Genomic DNA, 17,096 nt, shown 5'->3' on the forward strand with positions numbered 1-17,096 from the left:
GTAAGGTGAAATGTAAATAAGTGCTTTTAATAGGATCAATAGTCAGATTTAACACTGTGAAGAAAACGTTTTGATGGCAGCATGTGAAGTACCAGTTTGGACGTGGTAAGTACGTTATAAATATGTTTTTTCACAACGTTGCAAAAACGTTTTTACAACGTCTCCTTCCAACATTTTAAAAACTTTCTAAAAACGCTTTTGCAACGTTGTGGTGTTTGCTGGGGAATGCTCACTAGATTTTATACAGATGTTACTATATGATTTTGTAAGTGGTGATCAGCACCCAAATATTGTATATAATGTGGTAGTTACTGCCTTTTACCTTGGCGTGACACCTCACTTTTTGCAGACAATGCAAAGGAGTACAATAACTCAAAATAGGGCAAAAATCAAGTTTGAGATCATTTTCATTAAAACATCTAATTGCCAGATTTTCAGTGTCCTACCTATAATTCATTTTTCTGGAAAAATAAAAATCTTTAAAGCCATTTTTCTCAGTTTCACACTCCAACGAGTCTTTTGCTTTGTAGGGCAAAGCGGCAATCCACCTGTCAGTCAAGTGGCCACGCCCTTAATTATGCAGAACTTTAAGGCTTAATATAAATTAAACGGATGAGTTATAAAAAAATTCACCCCCCTCACAGTTTTAATGAAGGGCAAAATTACCTATATATACCAAAATAAAATTTTGACATATTTTTTTTCCGCTGTGAAGTTGGGCATTTTAACATTGTAGGTCTATGGGATTGTCTCCCTTTTGCAGCCAGTCTCTAGCGGCCAGTCGATGAATTGCAGCTTTAGTTACTTGCGTGTTGGCTTCAAGAGGGAGACCGGGAGGTTGCGGCTTGGGTGGGACGCGCGTGATTGTAATACCTGCCTCTCTCAGGCTTTTTTTTTTTTTAATGGGCTCGACAGTTGCAGGAATGTATGTGACACATTTGTTTGTGTCCTTTTTGTGGGAATTGTAATTTTTATTCGTGTTTTTATATTAGTACAGATCAGGTAGCGTGCTAACCATTCGAGTCGATAAGGCTGGCTAAGTTGGGGTTGGCTGGTTGCTCATACTGGTGAGTGTTTATCGTCGATTGCAGTGAGTCTGACAGCATATGTGTATTTACGGGGCATATGATTGCAGAGTCCGTGATATCTGGCGATCGGGAATGTCGGCGCATCAGGGTGTTCAATACGTAATTAAATGACGTGTGCTGTGAAGTTAATGTGACCGCAGTGATCTGGACAGTGCTGTTGTTTCGCCCTGTTGTTTCTCATCTGTCTTGTGCTTCGCTGCTCCTGATAGGTTTGAGTGTCGTCCGTTACTCCTATAATTGTGTTGGCTCCTTTTGTGAGTCTAAATAATTGCTTCGTTTTGCTGTGTCATTGCTAATTTGTTTGGTGGAATCAAATTTTCTTTTTTTTTTTTTTTTTTTTTTTTTTTTTTTTGTATTTTTATTGTTAAGGTGTTTGTTTTCACTAACTTATTTTGAAATTAAAGCCTGGTTTATTTCCATTTTGTATTGTTTATCTGATTAATCTGGCATAATTTGTTTCTTGTTTTCTTGTTTTTGTGTAAGTGTGTTGGAGCCATTTGTGCCGGATTGTGTGTTTTTCTTGTGTTTTTTTTTTTTTTTTTCTATTAAAAATATTTGTTGTTAATTGGTCTTGAATTACCTGTATTTTTTATTTTTTTTTTGCTTTTGTTTAACTGACTTGTGTTTCTATGCAGGAGCTGAGGGCCACTTGTTTGGGTTTCCTGGTGCCGTGATAGTGGGAGTGTCCCGTCACCAGAGTGCAGTGTCTCACTGGTGTGGTTGGGTGTGGGATTCAGTCTTTTTGAGGTTTGATTTGTCTTTGCAGGGTTGCCTGAAGCAGCTGTCCCTCAGCCCTGCATTGTGTGATATAGTTTGTTGAGCATTGCATTCATTTTTTTTTTTTTTTTGCTTTTTGTCATTCATTGTTGCCATTTGCATCTGGGTCAGTTGTACTTCTACTTATATTGTTGTTTTCTCCTTTTTTTCTGTTTATTCTGTTATATCTGTTATAAGTTCTATACCACTTGTAGTAGTATAAGTGTGGGGAGCTGAATGTTTCACTGAGGAAACGGGTATTTTTATTACAGTATTTCTTGATTTTATTTGACTGAATAAAAGTATTTTTATGGGGAACTTGCATCTATGACCTTTTTTTTTTTTTTCAAATTACGAACTGGCGTGACCTTTGGAGAAAATCTAACTTAAGTTCCTGGGGTAACAGGCCCTAGGTGGCATAGTCGACATATCAATATTTAATTTGTTATATGTTTGACTTTGTCAGTTAGTCCCTTTGGGCCACATTCAGTTGAAGGTAAGTTGAAAAACATTTACTTGAACGTGTGTCTATCATGAGTCTGGCTTGAGATCAGATGCGTGTAACCAGTTAGTTAGGTTATTATATATTTAGTACATTTGTGTCTTGCTTTGTCTGGACTAATTTAACCTGTTGATTGTAGATGTTTATGTAAAATGTTGTATTTGGCCCATAGGCCTAAGTGTAAATGTGCAAGTAACCTTATTCGGAGGCAAAACGCATGTTACCTCAGCATTTGTCTGTTTATTGTAATATTTTGTATTCACATTTTTATTTTTAGCATCTGTGTCCTCCAGCAATGAAGTTCATTTGTGTGACTCTGCTGATTATTAGTGGAATTACAGATTCGAGATCAGGTAATTTTTCACACCCATGTAAAGAGATGAAGTGTGTTCAGATTGATTCATTGTTCAGGTGAGCTAGCTGTCCATCTTATTTTTCAATACAAAAGTAAACCTATGGGCAAGACTTTCACTATAGGGAACTGACGAGAAGAATAACATTGTGCTGTAAATGGTAAAACTGTTTGCACTACAAACCAGTGTGTTAATAATAAAGAAAATACATTAAAATAACATGAGAAGACACCAGTTTGCAACATCAAGCAGCAAAACTAGCTGTTTTGTACACAGAGCTGGGTAGGTTACTTACAAACAGTGTTGGGGAAAATTACTTTTAACAGTAATGCATTACAATATTGTGTTATTCCCTAAAAAAGTAACTAATTACATTACTCAGTTAATTTTTATGGAAAGTCATTCATTGCGTTACTTTCGTGTTGCTTTTTAAATATGGACTGGGCTTGTTAGTTTTTATTATAAAAAGTTATATTTTTAGCAAATGTAAAAGCCCTTTCATACTAAAAAGTGAAATGAATAATCTTCGGGCTGAAGAAAAAGTACATTCACACAGGAGAAGAAAGTTCAACACTTTTTCAGCAATAAAAAAAATGAAGCACAAATGTTAGTTTATCTAAAGTATTTTTTGCTTATGGTTGAACTGGATCATTGAAGGTCAGCAGCAAAGACACTGGTTAATAAAATGGGATTAAATGCATAAAGAATATTTGTGTTATTTAACAAATTTATTTATTGCAGGTTTGCTAAAAAAATAATGTTACATTTGTTTACCTGCATATCATGTGACCATGTCAGAGAACCAAAGAACATGTGATACTTTATTATTATTAAAATTATAATAATAAAATTAATTATTAAAATATTCTAAAATCTCAAGTGTAGTTCAAGTAAATATATTAGATGAAAGATGACCAGATTACAAACTAAATGTTTATAAATTTGTCCATTTTAATGACTTTCAAAGTGAAAAAGAGGAATAAAACAACTTATGGATAATTTATTGCTTTTGTGTAAATAATATATAATCATGTAATCAATAAAAAGTAACTGTAGTCTGAATACAATTATTTTAAAATTCAAATACAAAACGTAATTTTTGGAATCTGATTCGTAATGAGTGAAGTCAAGCTCGTAAAATATACAAATGATCAGATGCAAAAATAAGGTGGAGAGTTTATTTATAATTAGAGTTTAGTTTAGAATTTTTTGATACTAACCAGCTCACTGTAAGTGATCAATACATGGCTACAGAATAAATGGACATGAAATTTTTATTATTTTATTAACTTGCATTAAATTGCATTGCACAATTATGTTGAAAACTGTAGGTTTCCTGGATGAGTGGTCAGTGTTGCAAATAACAGTTGTCTGATGTCTCATTCAGACTTGTGCACATTTAAATATGTTATGAACTACTTTTATGACTTGCCACTTAAAGGTTGACAGTAACAGGAGGTTCACTTTTTAATTAGACCTGCTCTCTTTCTCTTTTACAGAGCAGTATGAAGTAGTGGGACCTGCAGGTCCTGTATTTGTTGTAGCTGGTGAAGATGTGATTCTGCCCTGTTCAGTCAAACCCAACATCAGTGTTGTGGACATGAGAGTGGAGTGGTTTAGATCTGATCAGAAAGACTCACAACTAGTTCATCTCTATGAGGATCGTGTAGACAAAAACACAGATCAGATTGAGTCCTACAGAGGAAGAACAAAACTGAATCATCAAGAACTACAGAGAGGAAACACATCACTCAAACTCTCATCAGTCCGAGTCTCTGATGAAGGACTTTATAAGTGTTTTATTCAGTCCAAATCCTGGAATGATGATACCACTGTTAATGTCAAGGTTGAAGGTGAGAAACTATTAAAGGCTGGAGTACACTACACAACTTTTAAAATATGAACAGATTTTAACATATTTTTCTCTAGTCATCATATATCTCTAGGCATCATACACTAAACAACTGAGGATCACAACAAACTCACACAGAAACATGCTCCTTGTTGGAGACGTGTGATATGCGCTCTAAAATCTCCTGAAAAAATCAAACATGTTAAATATCCTCCGACTGGATGGAATCAGATTCTGAAGCTGAAAGAGTCTGTCACCACCATACACTACACAATTTTCTATTAGATTTGTCAACTCTAATCTGCAGACTGACTCTGACTGTCAGCAACTAGCATCAGTTTGCTCAGACTGTAAATTGGGGCAAAAGTTGTGTTGTGTATTCCAGGCTTAACATGCTCTAACTAACATAAGAAAGCCAGAACGACAACATTATATACTACTTGTTTTTCTGTAGCTGTAGGACGTCCTCCAGTGATCACTGTAGATGGGTTTGATCATTCAGGAGGACTTCATCTACTGTGTGAATCTGAAGGTTGGTATCCTGAACCTGATCTTGAGTGGCTGAACAGTGAAGGAGTCAGTTTGAGTTCAGAAACTACAGAGACACACAGAAATGAAGACAGATTCAGTGTGAAACACACCATCACTGTATATGAGAGAGACAGCAAGATTCACTGCAGATTCAAACTGAAGCATCACATGCGGGAGACACTGATGATCACAACAAGTAAATACTGACACTTTTGTTCCTGTAATTGTTTGTCATCATCTCACGGTATTTTTGATGCAGTAAAAAGATTTAATGATTATCAGCTTAGTCTATTAAATTATGTAAAGCTAAAACATTTTACTGTCTACGTGTGTTTTTAATCATTTCATTAAAATAGTTTGATTTACACAATGTGCTGAATTACTGTTCTGTTTTGCAGGTAATATGTTTAGTTCTTGGAGGACATCAGTCATCCTGATTTCAGTTTTTGTTGTGCTCAGTGTGATTGCTGGAATATTGATAGCTGTGTTTGCTCATAAAAACAAAGGTAAAAATCTTGTTTTCTTGTTATTTACTATTTTTTGTAAATAGGCTGTATGGGGTTAATTTTCAAGGCAAGGCAAGTTTATTTATAGCACATTTCATAAGGGTAATTCAAAGTGATTTACATAAAAAATAATTAAAATAATCATACAAATACTCATAAAAAATGATTTAAAATGAATTAAAACATCAGAGAATAATAAAAAAAAAGATTATACATAAAATACAGTGCAATCATTCGGACGTAGCACAGTGTTCATTCAGTAAATGCACAGCTAAACAGATGAGTTTTGAGTCTGGATTTAAATGTGGCTACTGTTTTAGCACATCTGATCTCTTCTGGAAGCTGATTCCAGCTGAATGTAGCATAATAGCTAAAAGCAGATGCCCTTTTATTTTGAGTGAACACTTGATATTTCTAACTGACTTGATCCTAATGATCTGAGTGGTCTGTTAGGTCTATATTCAGTGAGCATATTTGCAATATATTGGGGTCTAAGGCCATTGAGTGATTTATAAATGAGTAATAATACTTTAAAATCAATCCTAAATGTAACTGGAAGCCAGTGTAAGGACCTGAGGACTGGTGTGATATGCTTAGATTTTCTGGTTCTAGTCAGAATCCTGGCAGCAGTGTTCTGGATGAGCTGCAGCTGTTTAATGGTCTTCTTGTGAAGGTCAGTTAGGAGTCCATTACAATAGTCCAAGCTGCTGCTGAACGCATGAACAAGTTTCTCCAAGTCTTGACTAGAAACAAAACATCCAATTCCTGCAGTGTTTTTGAAATGATAATATGGTGATTTAATTATTGATTGTAGACATGATACTGAAACTAGGTCTGACTCCAGAATCACATCAAGATTCTTGACTTGATTTTTAGTTGTTTTACCCCTAGAGTCAAGGTCTGCATTCACCTTGAAAACATCTTTGTTTCCAAATGTAATGACTTCAGTTTTCTCTTTGTTTTAAGAAAGTTTTTGCACATCCAACTGTAAATTTCATCAATGCATTGGCAAAGGGAGTCAATGGGGCTGTAGTCATTTGGTGATAAGGCTAGGTAAACCTGGGTGTCATCTGCATAGCTGTGATAGGTAATGTGGTTCCTTTTCATTATTTGACTCAGTGGGAGCATCTACAGGCTGATCAAGAGCGGCGCAAGAATTGAGCCTTGAGGGACTCCACATGTCATGGACGTCCATTTAGACTTATGCTCTCCTATACTCACATAATAACCTCTCCCTTCTAAGTATGACCTAAACCATTTAAGGATCATCCCGGAAAGCCTTTACTTCATCCCGGAAGTTTTCCATGTAAAAGTGTCTATATATGTAAATGTTATTTTTATTTTTTACTATTTATCTATTTATTTTTGTTAATATGTTGGTGGTGGGTATTACCACAAAAGGAGAAAAAAAAGTGAATGGAAGATAAAGTAGAAGGAAAAATGAGGAATAGCCATTGGTAAAAAATATTATCTCTTTAAGGTAGGTAAAATTTGTGTGTAATGTGGGGAGTGAGACGAGAGGCGAGCAGATCCAAATGCAAGCTTTTATTAACAGGACGAATCAGAGACATGGTCGAACAGGCAGGGTCAAAACAATGACAAACAGGTATGTAGGGGCGAGGTACAAGAGTAGTCCGTGAAGTAGGCGTGGGTCAATCAGTGGCGAACATAATCCATAACGCGAAGCAGAGGGATAATCCGTACAAACGAACTAGAGTCCAGAAGGCAGGCGGTGAGACGGACGAGATGAGATGGCCAGGCGTGAAAGCTAAACGCAGGGAACTAGGAACTCGGAAACCCAGGAACTAGGGAACAAGGAAACTAGGAAACTAGGGAACTAGGGAACGCAATACACAATGAAATAGCCACAACAATAACCACAATACTCCGTGATCTACAGAGGGAAAGTCCGGGGCTTTTATAGCACGCCTGATTGGCCACAGGTGCTGATTCAGTCAGCGCTCTGGATGACGGGAGATGTAGTCCAGGGTGTAGAGCAACAGTGTGTAAAGACAGGGCGAGAGTGACATCTGGTGGTGAGCGGACTGCAGGTCACCGACCAGATTCATGACAACATGTATAATTGTAATAAAGTACAAAAAGAAAATAATATAATGTTATGAAAAAATGTATTATGTTACAAAAATGTAAAAAAAAAATTGTCTACAGATTTTCCTTTCGATATGTTACCTCATATGTTAAATATTATGTTGAGGATAATTATTATTATTTTTTTTTAATTTGTCTTTATGCGGTCTTAATTTTGGGTTGTCTTTGGGATCTCTAGAGACCCCACTCAACAAAATTTAATTTTGTAACAAAATAATAGTTTTTTTTTTTTCTAAAACAAATTAAATTTTTCTGTTCATTAATGTTTTTACTACATTTGTGCCATTTTTGGAGGATTTATTATGATTTTTTTAAAATTATATAAATTAATAAATAAATATATATTTTTAATAGGTTTTTATACAAAAACCTATTCATGGGTATAACATGGATCATTTGACACTTGTAAAAAGATATCTTTCAGTTGGTCAAATAGCACATAGTAAATAGTGGAGCTCTGCAGCCATCTACTGTTAAAAATGATAATTTTTTTATTTTTAAAAGGGCATTTTCCAAAAGATGGACAAAAATCTTACACCACACCATGTCAAATTATCCATGTTATCCCCATGAGTGAAAGTTAAAGATGTGGGTCTTTTATAAAGTGAATTTTACACAAAAAGCTGTTTTTGTATAAAAACCTAATAAAAATATGTATTTATTAAATTATATAAATTAAAAAAATATATAATACATCCTCCGAAAACTGCACAAATGTAGTAAAAACATTAATAAACAGGAAAATAATATTTGTTTAAAATATATATATATATATATATATATATATATGTGTGTATTACTTTGTTTCAAAATAAAATTTTGTTGCGTGGACCCCAAAGACCACGAGTGTGACTGTTTTTTAAACACTAACATAAAGTCAAGATATCATTCCAATTTTTTTTTATTTGTAGATCTAGAAAGTGCTGACAGTTTTACAAAGCCTCATGTCATTTCGAAAAGAAAAGAGAACATTTTTTTAAAATTTAGCAAAAGTCATTTGCAGGTCAAAAAGACCCCGAAGACCGCATAAGGGTTTAAATAATTTGGTAATATTTAGACTAGAGACCAATTCTCACTAGTTGCTTATTAGCATGCATATTATAAGCATATTGGCTGTTTATTAGTATTATAAAGCAGATATTAGACTATTAACAACTACCTTATAACTAACTATTAAAAAGCAGTTTAGTTTAAAAAGCAGAAATTTACTGAGGCAAAAATGTAATTTCAATTTTAATTTAATTCAGTATTAATGTCAAGTCTGTTTTCATCCACAAAATGCTTAATTAATAGACATTGTGCATTCATATTTTTTTGTGAATATGGCCCTGTAATTTATTATTGTTCCTCAATCACAAATTATATTTGTATTTTTTTGTCTGAATTCTGTTTTCTCTTGTCTTTATTCTGAATCTTCTTTAGAACGCATTCAACTACAGAATGAACACAGTCAACTACAGAATGAACACAGTCAATTACAGAATGAACACAGTCAACTACAGGATGAGAAGAGGAGAATACAACATGGTGAATTTGTCTTTATTACGTTATTAATTCATTATTAATTTAAAGTCTGTTTTCAGAAGAAAAATACAATTTTAACTGTGTGCATTCATTTATTTTGTGTACATCTTGAGTCTGGTAAATGGTCACCAGTTGTTTATATAATGTATATTTTTCTGTCACGACTGGTTGCGAAAAAGACAATATAGAGCTGGATTTATGCGCCATCAGTATTGTTTAATAAAAAAACACAAAAACACAACCACTCCCTGACATGTACCAAGGGCTTGTACCATAATAATGGCTGAACAAACTCAGGGTTACAGGATTAGTTTTGAGTTGACAAAATCAAACCAGTCCAGGTTTGTTGGTGTCATGACACTGATCATCAACTTCCTCTGTCAGCTCAGACTTGATCATGTGTTTATAGAGCACATGCACATAGAAATGTGACATCAGTAACGAACAATCAATCACATTCTTTAAAACTTTGATTCACAAGAGAGTCTTTGCGATTTATTTAGTTTAATTGAAGATTAAAAGACTGAAAAATATGAAAAATTTAAAACACATTTGCACAGTAAGATAACAAGATCTGGTCATGAAAGAGGACAAGCTAAAGAAAACATCTTGACATATCACTGCTAATGAAAGATGTGAAGTGTATATAGTGTATATAGTTCATAATATATATGTAGGTACACAGAGACTCAAAAATCTAAGCTCCTGTGTAGTCATGTTTAAAACTATTGAGACAAAAGCTTATTTATATTTCATTTATCTGTATATATTTTTTATTCACATAAAATAAAATCTTAAAGCTGCAGTCCATAACCTTTGGTGCTCTAGCGGTTAATAAACAGAACTGAATGTGTCTTGCTGAAGAACATTGTAGCTGGAGCTACTTCTCTCTGTTTATGTCTATGATGAGTCACACAGGTACTGGTTTACTCCACAGCACTTCCTACCAGAACCAGTCTAAACTAGTCTGAATATAAAACCTTATTATAGGTGTACTGTGATGATTCACGATAAGACAAAAACATGTTTGAAAAATGGATTCATGATGCATCCACTTATTATATACATTTTAGAAATTTTGAACACACAAAAAATTTTTTAGACTGTAGCTTTAACTATTAAACTAAAATGGTTAAAATGGTAATGGAGTATGGGTACAATAATTATGTGAATCATATAAAATAATTGCAATAAATAGTGTCAATTACCAAAATCCAGATGATTTAATTTTTTTAATCTTTTACTACTTTAATTTGGAGCAAGAGAAACTGAGGGAGTGACTTTTTTTGTGTCACAGATGTGTCAGTTTGCTCAAAGCTAATTGGTCAAATTTCAGTTTGTTCTAAACCAGAACATAATCTGTCCTGGAGGAGGTTACCTGTGGAGCGTAAGTTACTATGGCGATGAACACTGCTAAAAGCCAAACCACTTTCATGGTGCCTAAAACTTTGCAGAGTCGGAGCACAAACTAAACTGAAACTTGCCTGTCTAATCAGCGAAACCAGCTTCATGGTCGGGTTCATGGTCCCTGATGTACACTTGTGTGATGTTTATGAATGATCATACCTTGTTTGTCAGAGTAATAAAAATAATATAATGTTCTTTTCTCATCTTTTTCAGAATTTTCTGTAGAACGTGATCAACTTTTAAAGACAATTCTACCTAAAGGTGAATGTTTTATATGATCTTATTAAAATATATAATTCATTATTTTTAACAAGACGTGACATAATCACGTTGGTCCACTTTGGAAAACGTGTAGCTGTCACGGTTTAACCTCCTCAGACGTGAAACTTACACGTTTTGTGTTAACATGTTTCGTGGAGAAATACCCGGATGTTGATACGCAATAGCCGTAAAAATCTTAAAAGCCACGACTTATTTTGTTTCTTATTAGACCGATAGAATGGAATATTGCTGTACTGACGATCAGGGAGCATACAAGTCCACGTTAAGAAAGGAGACAAACGTACACCCCACTTTTTTTATTATTATTTTCAAGGTGAAAATTACTAATTTGCCCTGATCCACGCCGAAAAAAATCGTGTAAGTGTCACGTTTTAATGAAGTAAAACCTTACTGTCATATGAGTCAAACATGCAACCAGAGGCTGGATTTCGTTTCTTTTCTTGCTTTCCCAGCTGCTTGACACCTCGCTAAAAACAATGTATTAAATCGATGTTAAATCATGTTAACCACAACCTTTTAATTACGCAACCTAGTTCCGTTGCTTAGCAACTATAGGAAACAATTACAATAAGTTCAGTACCACCTTAGTGCTTACAGATTAGGAGACATTAGTATGTGTTTACTGCATTTGTACTGTTATACTTTTAATTCAGAGAAGAAAAATGTTGCTGTGTTGGGTAAAATACATTAGTAGTGCAAACTCTCTCCAAACGTGAGAACTACACGATTTAAAATACCCGGATGTAAGTGATTACGTGACGTCACCACAGTTTGCTAAAGTTTAATTTAAAGAACGGGGGGAAACACGGAATAACTATTTCACAGAATTAATACCCTCAAATTTGAAACTTGCATGTTTTTCCAGCTGTGGAAGTTCAGGGAAAATACCCGTTAATGCCCGTTAACGATGACATTAAACACTGCCCCTTGCGGCCACGACTTCCTCTTCTTCGAACCTCGTCAAGCAGGTAAGACGTGTTGACATTAATCTGTACAACAATGTAATTATATATTTTAGTTAAATCATAACATGTTTACTAGCATCGTGAGGTTGTCTATGCTGTTTGGCGTGTCCTTGTATGATGTTGCATTAATATTGATACATTCATACATTAATAATAATAATAAAACAAAATAATAAAATGTATATAGTGCCGAGTAGCCAGGCTGGTATTCGCATTGCTTAGCTTGGTAAGTGCTATTGACATGGAGCAGTTCTATGCTCCTGCCAAATTCCAGCTTTGTTTTGAAATTAAAGTACAAATAAGAAAAGGGTACTTGTAACAGAGTTACGTATCCAGAGTCAGACAGTATTGGAAAGCTATAAACTTTTTATGTTGACCTTACTGTATATCAGTAACCTTAGGTTAAGAGCAACGTTGGTTATTAGGATTCACCAAGAATACATGGCCCATTCAATGAGAATATGAAAATTGGTGAATACAAGCCTAATACATGATTAATAATGCTTAATGCAGGCCTTATTAGGCTCTAATACAGACACATATTAGTTATGTGTTAATTGCTAACATTTATTCTCTAAATTAAAGTGTTACCTTAATTTCATCAGACAGTAAACTTAAATATTTTATCAGTTAATCATTTAAAACATTTCAGTTTATTTGATTAGAGCTCTTGTTTAAAACGGATCAATTCTGGGTGCATCAAATACGGTTTTATAATTGGCTATATGATTGGCACATGACCGTTGTATTGCTATTTTCGCTAACTGTCCCTTCTAACAGGCTGAACAGTAGGCCCTGACCATAATATACAAGTATAAAGTAGGCTATAAACTCATCATCAAATAGGATTGTAATAGACTAACTATGCTGTAAGGGCACTGCCATACTTAATTTAACCAGTAGTTGATTGTCTAGTGTTCTCATTCCATATTTTTACCCTCATCCTGCAGCCCCCTGGGACATCATGCCCTGATGTTAGCCTGATGTTAGTGTCTAACCAGCCAAAGACCAGAAAAATTAGGAAACTTTTATATCATTTTATTGTATTATTAATGTGAAACCCATGTTTCTAATGTTTCTTTCCAAAAAGATATGCCAGGACCAGGATCAACAACTAAAAAATGTGTGTCCTGTACTGTGTCACTCAATGTGGCATGCAAGAACTGCAAGAACTGCAAATCAGCGCAGCCCCACAAGCTGCGGTTAAAAAAAATTGGAAAAATTTGATTGTAAATCAAAAACATGGGCCCAGGCCCAGAAAAAAAATAAAACATCATCGCACCTAATGGATGAAGCTTCTTTGTTGGTATGTTATAGACTGCATTTACTTTTACCTTTTGGCTTGCATGCATAAGTAATGAAACACCTGTATTTTTAGTTTTAGGTTTACACTGATTTGACTGTAGCTTATTATAATTAAGTTAAGATCTTCTAAATGAATAATCACTGTGAAAACTTCTACTTGCTGATCGCAAAATTCTAAATTCTTCAGCGAAATGGCTCTTTAGCAAATGTTACAGTGTAGGGCCTGAATACGTATGCAAGCAGCAATATGTCATAATGATAGTATACAAAAAAACTTGCTTTTACTGACTCTGAAATGTCGTAGAGCATAAATGTTCGGAAATAATGCATATTTTGCTTTACTCTTGTTGGAAGCTGGAAAGGTTTCAGGCCCTTGGCTCCAGGGCGGTGTTATTTATATCCCGCCCTGGAATCAAAACATGGACCAATGAGGTGCTTCTGCCCAGGTGTGAGGTAACTGAGGCTGCATCGGCCTGTCTTAAGAGAATGGAGGCACTGTTTGAATTCGTTGTTCAAGGTATTGTTGTATGTTAAAGTAAAACAAGACGTAAGTGGATAAATAGTTTATTTTTTGGTGAAATAGCAGTAATGCCATATTGATTATATGGTGTTATTGAAATATTATTTTGTTTGACTTCTGTTAATACTAGGTTGGATCCAATCAGGCATAGCAGCAGCAGAGATCCCACAGCCTACTGTGGACAACTCACTGGCCACATCAGGTAATATGCTTAGGTGTTGCATAGTTGCATAATGTACTGATATTCCACCAGATGTACTGAATTTCACTCTAGACAGTTTGTAATTTTGCAATTTGTACTACTGTTTGCTGAGCACTGTGTTGTTTTCAGGTCATTATGGATTTGACTGCTTCATCCTGTCTTAGTGCTGATTACTATACATCATTGATGTTATGCTTTTTTCCCAGCTAACATTCTCCAAATATTCAGTGTTGGTTATGGGAACATAAAAAATGTCCAGTTTTCTGGACATTAGAGGGACATTTTTTTAAAAGATATGATGTTCTTTCAACTCTCAAACGTTTTTTCAACTTAATTTTGATTTAAAACTCAACATTCTAGGAACATTGATTTGTAACATTCCAACAGCATAAAAATATCCAGTTGCCTTAATGTCAGTAGAATGTTATTTAAGGTTTAGTATGATGTTCCTGAAACATGCATTCAATCATTCAAACACCTGCTTTGAACAAGCACTGAAAGAAAGAGAAATAAGAACACAAATTTCAGCCACAGCCTTAGAAGAACTGAAGATAAAAGACATTAAATCTCTCAAGATCTGATTAAACAACTCCACAAATAGCATTACCAGCTTCACTTACAGTATTACTAACCAGATTGACTTTATTTCTGCCAGATGTCTACAGCAGTTCTTATTGAGAATTGACAGGTTTAGATGTTGATGTTTCTTATGGAAAATGTTAAGTTTGAGGTCATCATCCTGGAGATCTGTGTTTGCTTTAGTTGGGCTCTTGACCCTTGGCTTTTGTTGAGTTGCTTCTTTTGCAGTAATTGCAGGTGTTTTCAAAAAACATTAGGTAACATTTACTAACATTAAGGTGTGAGACACTGCAGGTGAATAGGGTAAATAAATAATAGTTATCACCTTACTTACCCAGTTGATTGATTATATTGATAATTGCAAACATTTTTTTGCATTACAAGTTTTCTAAAATCTTTTAGGTTTTAATATGCAAATAATACATTATTTAAAGAAATATGCGCTAATTTGCATACATTTCTAGTACAAAAATTTAAACACTGGATGAAGTCAGTTTCAAAATTCTTGTTTAATTTTTTTTGACATATTAGAGTCAAATGTTTTTACAGGGGGAATTTTGGGTATATCATTTTGTCACTCCATAATTCATAAAATACTTAAAACAGTTACTCAGGCTACAGATGCCACATTAAAAATACACTTACACTAACTTACCTAAATTACATTATAGGCATAAAATGCATTTTTTTTTTCCCAATAGCATTCGGTGTGTTATCAAGAGGTGTTATAAAGTTATGAAATTGCCATGAGGTTTCATGCTAGAAGAGTTTGCTCCCAATACAGTAAATGGTATCACTATACCAGTTATAGTGTAGTTATTGTAATGTGGCAGTCTCTAAAGAGATGCAAATGAAAGGTTTGATAGTAATAGATTAATGAAAGGCAGTTACTGTGAATGAAACATTTATTTAGATGAAACACTTATTTTGTGTAGTGAAAAGTATATTTTGTGATTGTGTGTATTGTGCTATTATATATATTATTGTATTTGGTTTTTCATGCTTCATTCACATGGAACCATTGTCCATGACTGAATCATGTTCAGCATAAGAGCTATTTTTTGAGTGTAGTGTGCTTAACAGTGTTGAGGAAGTGTTACTGTAGTAACATTACTTTCTTCTGTTACACATTACGGTGTCAATGGATATCAAGTTTTAGGTGATGTAGCTACTGTAGCAAACTGCATATGCATCACAAGACATAGTGCTAGTGATGTACTGTCAGGAAAATTTGTGGAATCAAGTCTCTAAGCCTGTTCCTGACTCAGGCTGAAATGGCTCTGTCCCAAATGCCTTCTAACTAACAAATTAGTAATACTGTATCAGAAATAAATAAATAACCCATTCTGAAGAGATGGTCTGTTTACATGCTTCTGTCTCCTCCCAAGATTCTGTGGATGCCAGACAGGGTGACCAACATATTCTTCAGCGGTCGATAGAGCACATGTGTCTGGGTGTCTATCAAAAAAAAGCAAGCCTCTATAATCAGACAGGTATGTTGTTCACTTATCTATTTATTGTATTTACATGACTCGCAAATCTCCTGCCTGGATTTTATGTTTCTGTCATGTGTTTGGAAATTATAGACAGCAACAAGATTCGACAATTGCGGCGACGGAAATTGGGGGATGAGAAAAGAAAACTCTTTGAAGCGATCAAACAATACAATGAGCAAGTGCCAGAGGAGGAGGGTATAAATGAGGAGATGGTGGAGAGCCGACTCTCTGTGGTGGGCCATGCCAGTGGGGAGGAAATTCTAATATGGCCATGGGAGGTTCACAGCACTGGTATGGAACAATTTCTGTGAGGGAGAGGGATTACATTAAGCAAACAGATGATGCATCTTAATGGGCATGTATACAACTGTTTTTTCAGCTTACAGGTCAATCCTGTTGAATGGCTCATTTGTTTGATTTTAGAATCCACAAACATCCTCACTAAGAAGAAGATCTTCGATGCATACATGTCAAAGATGCGGCTACAAGAAGAGAAGATTCTAATTCTTAGGGAGATGAGACAGCACTGCACCTACCACCTACCTTTGTGGTAAGAACAAAGGATAACACTACCCAGATAGCAAGAGAGCAGGTAAAAATCATTGAATAAATGTTAAAAATAGTTGATTTGTCAATGTTAATGGCATTGATTTAATATCACTTTTGCACCACCAATTAATGTTGAAATTTTTTTTTAATTTCTAACAAACCAACATTATTGTGATCAGTGATTGTTTTAGTTGGGCTCTTGACTCTTGCCTTTTGTTAAGTTCTCTTTCGGTGCTTACAATAGTGTTTTAATGTAAACACTTGGATGCTTTAACAAAAGAAATGTTTAAAAAGATTACTTTTTGTGATGGGTGTTAAGCTGTAATAAATTTGAGGAGTAATACTAAGTATTATTGAAGTTGATCTTTCATTGCTGATGTACATTTTCTGAATCACAAATACAAAGATACTGTGACAATATACAGAAGGATTTAGACATCAACACATCATACAAACCACAACAATCATCAAACAGATCAGATGCGATGCATGCTGGCAGTCATGAATGAGTTTTGCACTATGCCCAGCATGCATTTCTGCATAATTTATTTTGTTGATTGTCCCCATTGT

At 34.6% G+C, this 17,096-nt stretch overlaps 2 protein-coding genes across 2 annotated transcripts; both read left to right on the top strand.

The window, feature by feature from the left end:
• The first annotated feature begins 1,780 nt into the window (after nt 1-1,780).
• Nucleotides 1,781-12,674, top strand: LOC127158371 (butyrophilin-like protein 3). The gene is made up of 8 exons (XM_051101534.1): nt 1,781-1,835; nt 2,624-2,699; nt 4,199-4,552; nt 5,006-5,278; nt 5,481-5,588; nt 9,120-9,224; nt 11,776-11,878; nt 12,656-12,674. The coding sequence occupies exons 2-8, from the start codon at nt 2,642-2,644 to the stop codon at nt 12,672-12,674; spliced, it is 1,020 nt and encodes a 339-aa protein (XP_050957491.1). The 5' UTR covers nt 1,781-1,835; nt 2,624-2,641.
• A 412-nt stretch (nt 12,675-13,086) lies between these two features.
• LOC127158372 (uncharacterized) lies at nt 13,087-16,527 on the top strand (the record flags this gene model as incomplete). Its single annotated transcript, XM_051101535.1, has 6 exons — nt 13,087-13,181; nt 13,535-13,697; nt 13,831-13,902; nt 15,870-15,974; nt 16,068-16,268; nt 16,401-16,527. Coding segments are annotated over exons 1-6 (689 nt in total), but the record flags the coding sequence as incomplete, so codon positions are not given.
• Between the last annotated feature and the right edge of the window lie 569 nt (nt 16,528-17,096).

Source organism: Labeo rohita, unplaced genomic scaffold (genome assembly GCF_022985175.1).
Source record: "Labeo rohita strain BAU-BD-2019 unplaced genomic scaffold, IGBB_LRoh.1.0 scaffold_1481, whole genome shotgun sequence".
Lineage (NCBI taxonomy): Eukaryota > Metazoa > Chordata > Actinopteri > Cypriniformes > Cyprinidae > Labeo > Labeo rohita.